This window comes from Mercenaria mercenaria, chromosome 12 (genome assembly GCF_021730395.1).
Source record: "Mercenaria mercenaria strain notata chromosome 12, MADL_Memer_1, whole genome shotgun sequence".
Taxonomy (NCBI): Eukaryota; Metazoa; Mollusca; class Bivalvia; order Venerida; family Veneridae; genus Mercenaria; species Mercenaria mercenaria.
The window spans coordinates 38,157,501-38,170,058 of NC_069372.1; the positions used below are offsets into that span (position 1 = coordinate 38,157,501).

At 35.3% G+C, this 12,558-nt stretch overlaps 1 protein-coding gene across 5 annotated transcripts in view; it reads left to right on the plus strand.

Annotated features, from left to right (window-relative positions):
• The window catches only part of LOC123535480 (rabphilin-3A-like), a 122,630-nt gene extending 115,023 nt beyond the window's left edge, over positions 1 to 7,607 (plus strand). For all 5 annotated transcript variants that reach the window (XM_053519729.1, XM_053519728.1, XM_053519732.1 and 2 more), the window contains one exon: positions 3,780 to 7,607. In XM_053519729.1, coding sequence (XP_053375704.1) covers positions 3,780 to 3,791 — 12 coding nt within the window. In that variant the 3' untranslated portion in view covers positions 3,792 to 7,607. The remainder of the gene's footprint in view (positions 1 to 3,779) is intronic.
• Positions 7,608 to 12,558: the final 4,951 nt, after the last annotated feature.

A 12,558-nucleotide genomic window follows, 5' to 3' on the forward strand; every position in this document is an offset into this window, starting at 1 on the left:
GAGATTTTCGCGAGAACTGTGACAAATCAAATAATTTGTAAAACTAGACGTGATAGTATTCAGCCAATCAACGACGCAGTTGCATCTTTGACACTTTCCGATAATTGTCAACATGTGCGAGTGCAAAAACAACGATTTTGGACGTTTTTTCAACAAGTTGTTGAATAATTAAGTGGTCAGCTGGCGTCCACTACACAATTATTTGGTCTCCATTGTAAAAGAAAGACTCTCAAGCTGCTTGTTTATTAATATTTACAAAATGACCGGTTGCGGACTGACTTTCATCGGGCAATTTTTCATTTTTATTCAAGTCTGATACTGTTCATGCTAAATAAGTATTACCTGCCGAGTTTTTATTTTATAACATTTTTTTTTGTTGCTATAATGTTGCAGCAAGATATAGCAGCAAAAAATGTTATAAAAACTCGGTGGGTGGTACTTATCAGCGTCTGCTTGAATTTTTGAAAACGTTTTTTTTATTCAGAACTATGGAATAAAGAAAAACTCTTTGCATGGAAAATGATTATCTAAGAAAATGAATGGTCACATCAATAGTTTTTAGCCATATTGAAACAAGAAAATTATAGCCATCTTTTTAAACTGCTTCACAAGCTTGCTGGGTGTGTGTGGTGGGGGAGGGGGGTGTATACTGAGTTAGAAATGATGTTCATAAATTTCTATTTTTCAACTAGAAGTCTCTCCACTTTTCTATAAGGAGAAGTGACTTTTAGCTGTATCCCTATGGTGCATGTGTAAAACAAACCACTGTCATTAAGTTAACACAGGCTGAATAAAAGTGTCACTTCCCATATACTTCTTTATAATTTTCTTTCAGTTGGAACATTTTTTTCAATTTGTATGGTTTGTACCCAACTTTTTTATCATGTACCCACATTTTCTAAAGAATGTGGGTACATGTACCCACTTTTCAAAAAGTCAGTGGGAATGCTGTGTCATGTGTTTTACGGTGTGATATTCCAGTGAGGCAGCACTATTAATTTGTGCATTGTGCTCACTGCTTTTAATGGACACCATGGCTTATACAGTTTAAAAATTGTTCAAGAAGACACTAAAACTGGGACATACACATGTTTTAAATTCTCAATAATAATCGTAATGTTTTAACTTTACAATTTCAGGACCCTATTTTCTAATCTAAAAAAATATGAAGAAAAAAATAGACTGAAATCATTTTTGAAAAGTAAAAAAAAAATAAGAAGAAAAGTCAGGGGAAAGAGTGTTTGGTTGCAGCAGTTTCCCTCGTCTGTTTAATCCAAAAGCTATGCCAAATTTGATTAAATATCTCTAACTTGTTGTTTTTTAACGCAATCATTTGTTCTAGCTTAATTCGGTTGTTAAATTTAATTTTAAAGAGTTCAAAAATTGGTGTTATTTCCTTGAATTTAATTTTATAGATTTGATATTTTGCAAGCATAAGAATATATGATATTTTTCTGTCATCTGTCAAACACATAAAGGCTGTAGACTTTTCCATTTTAACATCAAAATTTTTACTATTGATAAAATGAAACACTTGGTTTCAGTAGTGTTGCACATATTGACATTCCCAAACTAGGTGATCAATATTTTCTATTGCACAAGAACAAAATGAACATAAGTTTGACTCCGACAACTTACATTTGTATTAGAAAGAATTTGTTGCTAAATTTCTATGTAAAAAAATAAATTGAAAGTTTTGAAGTTCAGTGTCCTTACAACAAATGAATGGTAATATGTTAATTCTTTTCCAGTTTAGAGGATGTTGCAAACATAACTCCCACTTATTTTGATATTTCTCATTTTCTGGTTTTGGTTTGGCGTAATCTAAATATTTGTTAGCAATTTACTTACATTGTTTGAATTTGCAGTTCTTATTACTTTTAACCCTTAGCCTGCTGCAGGCGAATTTAACAGCCTTTGCAAACAGCTTGGAACCAGATCAGACGCCGATTAAATCGGCGTCTGATCAGGTTCCAAGCTGTTTGCTACTCTGACAATATTTCTTCCAATTTTGGAGCAAATTGAATGAACTTTACAATTTTAGCAGACGACATTTCCAGCAGACGACAATTTATCTAGCATGCTAAAGGTTAAAGATATTCAACTCATAATTGTTTATTTTCTCTTGAATCAATTTTTTTTTTGATAGATGCAATTAATTTATGGTAATACAGATATTCCTTTTTATCGATGTTTTATTGATCCATTATTTGTGTAAAAGTCTTAAATTTCTTATTGTGCTTGTCATATAAATCAGAAATGTTTATGATGTTTTTATTTATTCATGTTATATTGCTAGGTGTTTTACCATTGTGTTTTATCTTGCTGTTGTTCCAAATAACATGTTCCGTCAAGTTTCCCAATTCATTTGTATAATTTATCTTGCACCAAGCTTTAATGATATCATTTAGAAACTGACTTTTAATTTCAAGTTGAATTACACCTTTTTCGTTAAGATTACTTTTACACAATGTACTTATGAGCTTATGGTTAGTATTTTGATATTTGTTGTCTACTGTAATTCTAGATTTATTTAATAAAGATATTGAAAAGTAGTTGTGCACGAAGGTTATAGAAATGAAACAGATCTTAAGCTAAATCTCAAGATAACCAATTGAGCCGCACCATGAGAAAACCAACATAGTACGTTTGCGACCAGCATGGATCCAGACCAGCCTGCCCATCTGCACAGTCTGGTCAGGATCCATGCTGTTTGCTAATGGTTTCTCTAGTTGTAATAGGCTTTGAAAGCGAACAGCATGGATCCTGACCAGACTTCGCAGATGCGCAGGCTGGTCTGGATCCATGCCGGTCGCAAACGCAGTATTTTGGTTTTCTCATGGCGTGGCTCAAATGTATCTTTGTAGATGGTTTTTACACATATTGCTATATATTTGGGTATAAGCATTTGAAAAAATAATTATTAAAGATATATGCGGTTTTACAGGAATGAGGTCAGTTATGATTCTGTTGTTAATTGTTCCTTTATTTGGGAATACTGTAAAAGCAGAAATTTTCGCAAAGGTTTAATTTTCGCAAGGCCCTACATCTCGCGAAAATTAATCCTCACGTAAATATTCACTATTAGTATAATTGAGAAATAATTTATAGCAAAACAGTGCTTGATCACTATTTATACACGATGGGCGGTTATATTTCGGACGCCGTATAACCGCCCGAGTGTATAAATAGTGATAAAGCACTGTTTTGCTATGAATTATTTCGATTCTAATATGTTCTTTATTGTAAAATTTATATCAAATATGATGGAACTGTTTCTTCGCGCAAGCTTGGTGCCAATAGTAGGTCTTTGTTTATACACGCCAGGGCCGGAAATGGTAATACGTCTTGTGGCAGAGTTCAGTTCGGGCGAAAATTATTGCGAATTATTCAGCAAAGCGAATAACTAACTCAGTATGTTTGTAAATTAATCAACACATTTGTGCAATGTGACATTTTGTTTAAAATATGTTATTAAGTAAAATATTTAGTGAAATTTGAAAGCGCTATTTCTTGATGCGTACATGACGCTAAATATCACTTTGACATGACGTCAACATAATATCGTTGTGATAATTAAAGCATTGTTAGTCATATTAGAATTCAAATTCAAGTATGATACCATTTATACAATTCCGTGAATATTAAACCTCGCAAACATACTCAAAATTTCAAATTCGTGAAATTTTGACCCAGTAAAAATATGTGCTTTTACAGTACCTTATCTGAGATCTTTGTCGAGATCCTTGTTTGAGATCCTTCTTTGTTTATATTTTCAGCCTGATGACTAAAACATATGATCTGCGACAAATACAATGTACTAAGTTCAGTTACATCTACAGTATTACCCATGCCCTGTTACACCTGAGATCCTGCTTCGATAAAAGTGCTTGTAGGAAAACTGTCCTGGAGATTTCTCAACTCATTTAAACAAAGAAATTATTTTTCTTGTTTATTCAGTGAAGACTTTATGTATTGTGTGTTACATTGTCAGTAATGTAACATGTAGTTAGTGTTAGTTTTGATGGTCAATGTCACATTTACTTAGTCTTCTAAATACTAAATGTTACTTTTGGAAAGTGTTACAATTTATTAATGTAACATTTTGAATGTTTTTATTACATTTAGTTAGTGTTCATGACTGTTACATTTTAGTAAGTTTTACATTTAATAAATGTTACATTTATTAGGATTTCCTATTAATTAATGTTACATTTGATTATTGTGCATTTCATAATGTTACATTTAGTAAGTGGCATTTAGTTAGGGTTCTTACTTGTAAATGTTAATTTTGATTAGTTGTGAAACTAATTAATGTAACATTTGAAAAGTGTTACATTAAATAACTGTTATATTTGGTAAATGTTACATTTCTTATAGTTGCATTTGATCAGTGATGGTACATTTAGTTGAAAGTCTATGGTTTAATCCAGGTGCCTCCTGGTACCTGCTGGTAGCTGAAACAATGCCTTGAGGGTCACCTGGGGTCATCCTCTGCCATATTACAGCAAGGAAGTTTCCATATGACCAAACCTGTGTCTTTGTGACTTAATAACCAGCAAAAATATGTGTTTTTACGGATACCTCAATTCACCTTTTAAGTGGGTGTGTGTGTGGGTGTGTTCAGGTTTAACGTCTTTTTCAACAATTTCTCAGTTAAGTATTATGATAGATATTTAGTTCAGCACATTCAGGTCAGTACATTTTCAACAGTGTAGAATTTGATTAAATGTTTAGTATGTACTAAGAAAAATTGTAAATAGGAAGGATAGGGTCATTTGCTTGATGTTATGTCATGACTTCCAGTCTCTCATATAGAAGAATTACTTGAAACAGTTTGCTTGAAGTAAAAGAAAAGTTAATTGTGTCCGTTAATATTTGTATTTATTATTTGATTAATATTTTTATAGGTATTAACTAACATTGTTTATGCTATATAAAATCATCTTTTCATGACTGACATGTTAGGTTGTCAGATGGCTGTGCTATGTCATTTTGCTGGTTGTCTGTCTGTCTGTTAGCAGTTTTGTTTCCACGCAGTAATTTCAAAACACTTTGACCTACATGATCCTCAAACTTAATAGACACATTGCTTCTTCTGGCATATTTTGATGCAGACATGGGTGCTCATTTTGAAAAAATGATAAACAATTTTGTTAAGCAGAAGAAATGTATTTTGTTTCAGTTTTATTAATGCCAGTTAGTGTACTGTTGAATTTTTAATTTGTGCCTTTTTGAAGTCGGTAGTATACACATTCCGAGCTGTTAGTAAAGGGTTGTCCAGAGCCACCATTCCATTTTAAATTTTAAAGTTTTATATTTTTGCCACAAACATATTTATTTTGTAAATAGTTTATTATAAATGACTTCCACTAAATTATAAGTGCTGTTTGTTTATATATAGACCTTTCGTGTTTAAAGAGAGAGGGTTTGTTGTAAGGATGGGAACTCTTGTTATCATTGTTTTTATTACTGAAAAAAATGTTACCATGAATAATGCGGAAGGGAAAATTCAGAACTTAATATAATTTTGTGTTTTTTCTCTTTGTGACATTGTGATTAATTTAGTTTAATAAGTCATAGAGATTTTTCCTAACATTCCATAGTACTGTGCCATGATATTCACTTAGCGATAAATGATACAGCCAAAAAGATCTATTTTATTTAAATAATAAAAAGAAACATGCCTAAAAGATTAACATTATAATTGCATAATATATATGTTATACAATACTTGTCAAATGGGTTAACTGTTTGATATATAAGCTTAGTTCCTACATTTGTAAATATTTTAATTCTATGAAATTTAAATGTATTTGGGCAATGCATTTTCATAAATTCTATATTTCACTTCCAATTTACAGTTTTTATACACACCAAGGGACATAATATTATTATGTTAAGACGCTGGTGTTCATCTGTCCGTCCATCTGTCTGTTAGCAATTTCATGTCCACTCTGCAACTCTTGAACCCCTTGAAGGATTTCAAAGAAACTTGACACAAATGTTCACCGCATCGAGACGACGTGCAGAGCGCATATTTTGGATGGCTCGCTTCAAGGTCAAGATCACACTTAGGAAATAAAGGTCGTATGACTTTGTTTTGTGTCCGCTTTGTAACTGTTGAACTGCTTGAAGGATTTTAAAAGTACTTGGCACAAAAGTCCACCACATCAAGACGAGGTGCAAAGTGCATGTTTCGGATGGCTGGCTTCAAGGTCAAAGTCACACTTAGGGGTCAAAGGTCATACCTTTGGTCGTATATTGCTTTGCATTGTGGTGTTCTTGTTGAAATTTAGCAACTTGGAAGGTATTTGTTACATAAATAAGCAGCATCTAGATGATTTCATAAACACTGAAAAGGCCACCTCCACTAGCAGTCTTCACCTTAAATCTCAAACTGCAATATCTTATTCAGTAGGGGCTTAGTTTTGAAAATTCTCTGTGTGTCATAAATGGTTTGTCAATGCATGACCTTGTATTAAATCAGCTTAAATTTAGGGTTATTTCCCTTGAACTGTAGATAAAGACGTGCTGTTACTTAGTTTCCTGCCTTTAGAATTATGTTGATCCTTCAACTAGTATAAAGTATTTTGTTATGCTGGATTCAACTGTAAATGTATTGTATGGTAGCATACTGTATTTGCATCAGGTTATTAGTAAACAATACTTGGAATTATGTTAACATTATTTATAGCTATACTTGCACTTCCTTGTAGAATAATATTTGTAAATGAAGTAATTCGTACTAAATTATGTTACTTCGGAACTAGTTCCATTATACCCATACATCATGTTGCTCACTACAGTGAAACACAGCCTGCTCGAACATGGCAAGTTCGAGTGTTCCAGGACTCAAGTAATTTTGTATTGTCCCTTAACATTATCCTGATGCATTTTAAGTTGGGATTGCTCAAAAACCTGGAGAACTCTAGCAGTTTGCTCATCCCTGTGAGACTTTGAGTGACCAGTGTTTTACTGTACACTGTACAATAACATTTTGTTTTCATCAATGTATTGTTCTTCAGTTGAACTTTGTTCACTCAGACTCAACAAGACCAGTAAAATTTGTGCGAGTTACCAGAAGGTCGTGCCATCAAACAAAATGCTTTATGTAGGGATTTTGCCAGGACCTGAAGATCAGTTCGAGCAAAGGGTGGTGTTCGAATTATTCGAGTTTGTGTGAAAGAAACCCAACTGTATACACAATGGAATGAAAATCTTTTTTTAATTATACAGTTGTATTACTATACTTCTTTGTAATCACATTGCAGAAATTTCTTTAATAGAGTAGTATGATTAATATCCATTCCATTATTTTCTTGTTGTTTTATTTATAACTTTTATATTTACTTTGCGAATTCCAAAGTATAAATTTGTCTTGACCATTTTCTTCTTATCCTCTCCTCTGACAGTTCTTGTTTTCTTTCAGTCACTGCTATTTATAGAATATTTGTTGATATTCATAAGCAGATAATGTTTAATTTACAATATACATGCATTTATATAATACATTGAAATTGTTAGGATGATAATAGATCTGAACATTCTTATTTACCATTTGTGTTTTATGCTCACACTAACACTAAATCAGTGCATAAATCATATTTCTGTGTTATGTTGTTAAATCTTCAGACATTAAAACTGGGTTTTATCACGTTTGATGTCGCGGGAGAGTAATAAAGCCATTAAATAAAAATGATAATACACTAGTGTAGTAAAGCTTTGACGTCGACGTCATTTATAGTATATGAGATGTTGGTCAAATTGACTTTTTATTATAGTAAAAGAAAGAAGAATTTTTGATGTTTCGACAGGAAAGGCTAACATGTAATATAAAGAATATTACATTTGTGACTTTCCACATTGAATTTAGTAAACGAGTTGAATAAAATTGATAAAATGCTCGGCAGAGCCTCGCATTTTTAGCCCACCATCATCAGATGGTGGGCTGTTCAAATCACTGCGTCCGTGGTCCGTCGTCCTTCCGTCCGTGTACAATTTCTCGTTATCACATCTCCTCAGAAACTACCAGGGGGATTTTGACCAAACTTTGTCAGAATGATATATTGGTACCCTAGTTGTGTCCCCCTGAAAATCAGACTGGTTCAACAATTTTTAGTGAGTTATGGCCCTTTGTTTATTTCTATAATTTACATAGATTTATATAGGGAAAAACTTTGAAAATCTTCTTGTCCAAAACCACACAGCCTAGGACTTTGATATTTGGTATGAAGTATCATCTAGTGGTCCTCTACCAAGATTACTCAAATTATTTCCCTGGGGTCTAATATGGCCCCGCCCCAGGGGTCACATGGTTTATATAAACTTATATAGGGAAAACTTTGAAAAACCTCTTGTTCAAAACCACAGGGCCTAGGGCTTTGATATATTGTATGTGACATTATCTAGTGGTCTTCTACTAAGATTGTTCAAATTATCCCCCTAGGGTCAAATATGGCCCTGCCCCGGGGGTCACATGGTTTACATAGACATATAGGGAAAAACTTTGAAAATCTTCTTGTCCAAACCACAAAGCCTAGAGCTTTGGCATTTGTAATGTAGCATCGAGTGGTTCTCTACCAAGTTTGTTCAAATTATCCCCCTAGGGTCAAATATGGCCCCGCCCTGGGGGCCACATGGTTCATATAGACTTATATAGGGAAAAGCTTTTAAAATCTTCTTGTCAATAACCTACAACATTCAAATTTAGACCACATGTATGGTTTTGAGTGGCAAGATGAACCTTACATGAGTTGACCTTGATTTTGACCTAGTGACCTACTTTCACATTTCTGTAGCTACAGCCTTCAAATTTGGACCACATGCATAGTTTTGTGCACTGAAAAAAACTTTGACCTTGACATTGACCTAGTGACCTACTTTCACATTTTTGAAGGTACAGGCTTCAAATTTGGACCACATGCGTAGTTTCGTGTTCCGAAATGAAATTGGACCTTGATTTTGACCTAGTGACCTACTTTCACATTTCTCAAGCTACAGCCTTCAAATTTGGACCACATGCATAGTTTTGTGTACCGAAACAAACTTTGACCTTTACATTGACCTAGTGACCTACTTTCACATTTTTGAAGGTACAGGCTTCAAATTTGGACCACATGCAAAGTTCTGTGTTCCGAAATAAAATTTGACCTTGATTTTGACCTAGTGACCTACTTTCACATTTCTCGAGCTACAGCCTTCAAATTTGGACCACTTGCATAGTTTTGTGTACCGAAATGAACTTTGACCTTAAGATTGGCCTAGTGACCTACTTTCACATTTCTGTAGCTACAGGCTTCAAATTTAGACCACATGCATAGGATTTTGTACCGAAGCAAACTTTGACCTTGACATTGACCTAGTGACCTACTTTCACATTTTTGAAGGTACAGGCTTTAAATTTGGACCACATGCATAGATTTGTGTTCTGAAGTGTAATTTGACCTTGATTTTGACCTAGTGACCTACTTCCACATTTCTCAAGCTACAGCCTTCAAATTTGGACCACTTGCATAGTTTTGTGTACCGAAATAAACTTTGACCTTAAGATTGACCTAGTGACCTACTTTCAAATTTCTCAAACTACAGCCTTCAAACTTGATGCACATGCATAGTTTTGTGTACAAAGAACTTTGTCCTTGAAATTGATCTAGTGACCTACTTTCACATTTCTCAAGCTACAGCTTTCGAATTTGAACCACATGCACAGTGTTGTGTACAGAAATGAAATTTGACCTTGAGCTAGTCAATAAGTCTTGAAATTTGGAACACTCAAAAATGGCACATTGGTGGGCGCCAAGATCACTCTGTGATCTCTTGTATTATTTTATTCAACTCATTTAATAAATTAAATATGAAAAGACACTCGTGTAATATCCTCTATGTAACAGATATAACCTTTTATCAATCGGTTTTTCTGCCTCAATCGCCATTTCTCGTTCTTAAAAAAACGTTGTGTTTGCAGTATTGTAAAATTAAAATTTTCACAAGGAATTATAAGCTCACTTGAGCATGAAGTGCTCTAGGTGAGGTATTGTGACCAATCATTGTCCAGTGTGAATCGTCTGTCATAATTTGCCTTGTGAACACTCTAGAGGCCACACTTTTGACCAAATCTTTAAGAAACTTGGTCAGAATGTTTGTCTTGATGATCTCTAGGTCAAGTTCGAAACTGGGTCATGTGGGGTCAAAAACTAGGTCACTAGACCATATCATAGGAAAAGCTTGTGGACACTGTAGAGGTCACAGTTACTGTTGTGACTCAATCTTTGAAACTAATTCAGAATGTTTGTCTTGATGATTTCTAGGTTAAATTCGAATCTGGGTCATGTGGGGTCAAAAACTAGGTCACTTGGCCAGATCAAAGGAAAAGTTTGTGAACATCCTAGAGGTCACAGTTGTGACTCAATCTTTATGAAACTTTGTCAGAATGGTTGCTTTGATGATCTCTAAGTCAGGTTCAAATCTGGGTCATGCAGGGTCAAAAACTAGGTCACCCGGTTGAATCAAAGAAAATGCTTGTTAACACTGTAGAGGCCACAGTTGTGACTCGATCTTTATGTAGCTTGGTAAGAATGTTAGTCTTGATGATCTCTAGGCCAAGTTTGAAACTGGGCAAAGTTGGGTGAAAAACTAGGTCAGTAGGTCAGATCAAAAGGAAAGCTTTTTAACACTCTAAAGACCACAATTTAAGTTTGAAACTCCTGTGAATTGGTCAGAATGTTTGTCTTGATGACCTCTAGGTCAAGTTTGAAACTGGGTCATATGGGGTCAAAAACTAGATCACTAGGTCAAATCAAAGGAAAAGTTTGTTAACATTCTAGCGGCCACATCTGTGACTCAAATTTTATGAAACTTGGTCAGAATGATTGTCCTGGTGATCTCTAGGTCAAGCTCAAATCTTGGTCATTAGGGATCAAAAAATAACCAGGTCAAATAATGGAAAAGCTTGTGAATAATCTACAGGCCACAGTTGTAACTCAATCTTTATGAAACTTGGTCAGACTAGTTGTCTTGATGATTTCTAGGTCGGATTTGAATCTGGGTCATGTGAGGTCAAAAACTAGGTCATCCAGTCAAATCAAAAGAAAAGCCTGATAACACTCCAGAGGCCACGTTTATGAGCCTATCTTCATGAAACTTGGTCAAAATGATGATCTTCAGTTTGAATCTGGATCATCTGGGATCAAAAACTAGGTCACCTATTATTGTGCAAGCGATAAGGGCTGCATTTTTCGTTTGAAATACATAATACATAAAACTTGGTCAGAATATTTGTCTGCATGAAATATCAAATGAATTTTGATGTTGGTCATGTGGGGTCAAAAACTAGGTCACCAGGTCAAATCAAAGAATAAGCTTTTTTACACCCTATGGGCACATTTTTGATTCTATGTTTGTAAAACTTGGTAAGGATGTTTGTTTTAATGAAGTCTCGGATGATTTTAAACTTTGGTCACGTGGGGTCAGAAACTAAGACACTAGGTCAAATCAAGGGAAAAGCTTGTCTATACTACAGAGACCATTTTTATGCCCCCGAAGGGAGGTATATTAGTTTTCAACTGTCCGTCCGTTCGTTCGTTCGTTAGTCCGTTCGTCACAACGTTAACTTTCTACATGAAGGCACTTTACTCGCAAACCACTGCACCCAGGACCTTCAAACTTCACACGGTGACAGTACTTATTGTGTATACCACCCCTACTGACTTTGGGGTCACCAGGTCAAAGGTCAAGGTCACAGGGGCCAACGTTAACTTTTTGCATGAAGGCAATTTACTCGCGAACCACTGCACCCAGGACCTTCAAACTTCACAAGCTGGTAGTACTTATTGAGTATACCACCCATACTGACTTTGGGGTCACCAGGTCAAAGGTCAAGGTCATAGGGGCCAACGTTAACTTTTTGCATGAAGGCCTTTTACTCGCGAACCACTGCACCCAGGACCTTCAAACTTCACTTGCTGATAGTACTTATTGAGTACACCACCCCTACTGACTTTGGGGTCACCAGGTCAAAGGTCAAGGTCACAGGTGCCAACGTTATCTTTTTGCATGAAGGCACTTTACATGCGAACCACTGCACCCAGGACCTTCAAACTTCACATGCTGATAGTACTTACTGAGTACACCACCCCTACTGACTTTGGGGTCATCAGGTCAAAGATCAAGGTCACAGGGGCCAACGTTAACTTTTTGCATGAAGGCACTTTACTCGCGAACCACTGCACCCAGGACCTTCAAACTTTACATGCTGATAGTACTTATTGAGTACACCAACCCTACTGACTTTGGGGTCACCAGGTCAAAGGTCAAGGTCACAGGGGCCAACATTAACTTTTTGCATGAAGGCACTTTACATGCGAACCACTGCACCAAGCATCTTCAAACTTTACATGCTGATAGTACTTACTGAGTACACCACCCCTATTGACTTTGGGGTCACCAGGTCAAAGATCAAGGTCACAGGGGCCAACGTTAACTTTTTGCATGAAGGCACTTTACTCGCGAACCACTGCACCCAGGACCTTCAAACTTTACATGCTGATAGTACTTTAT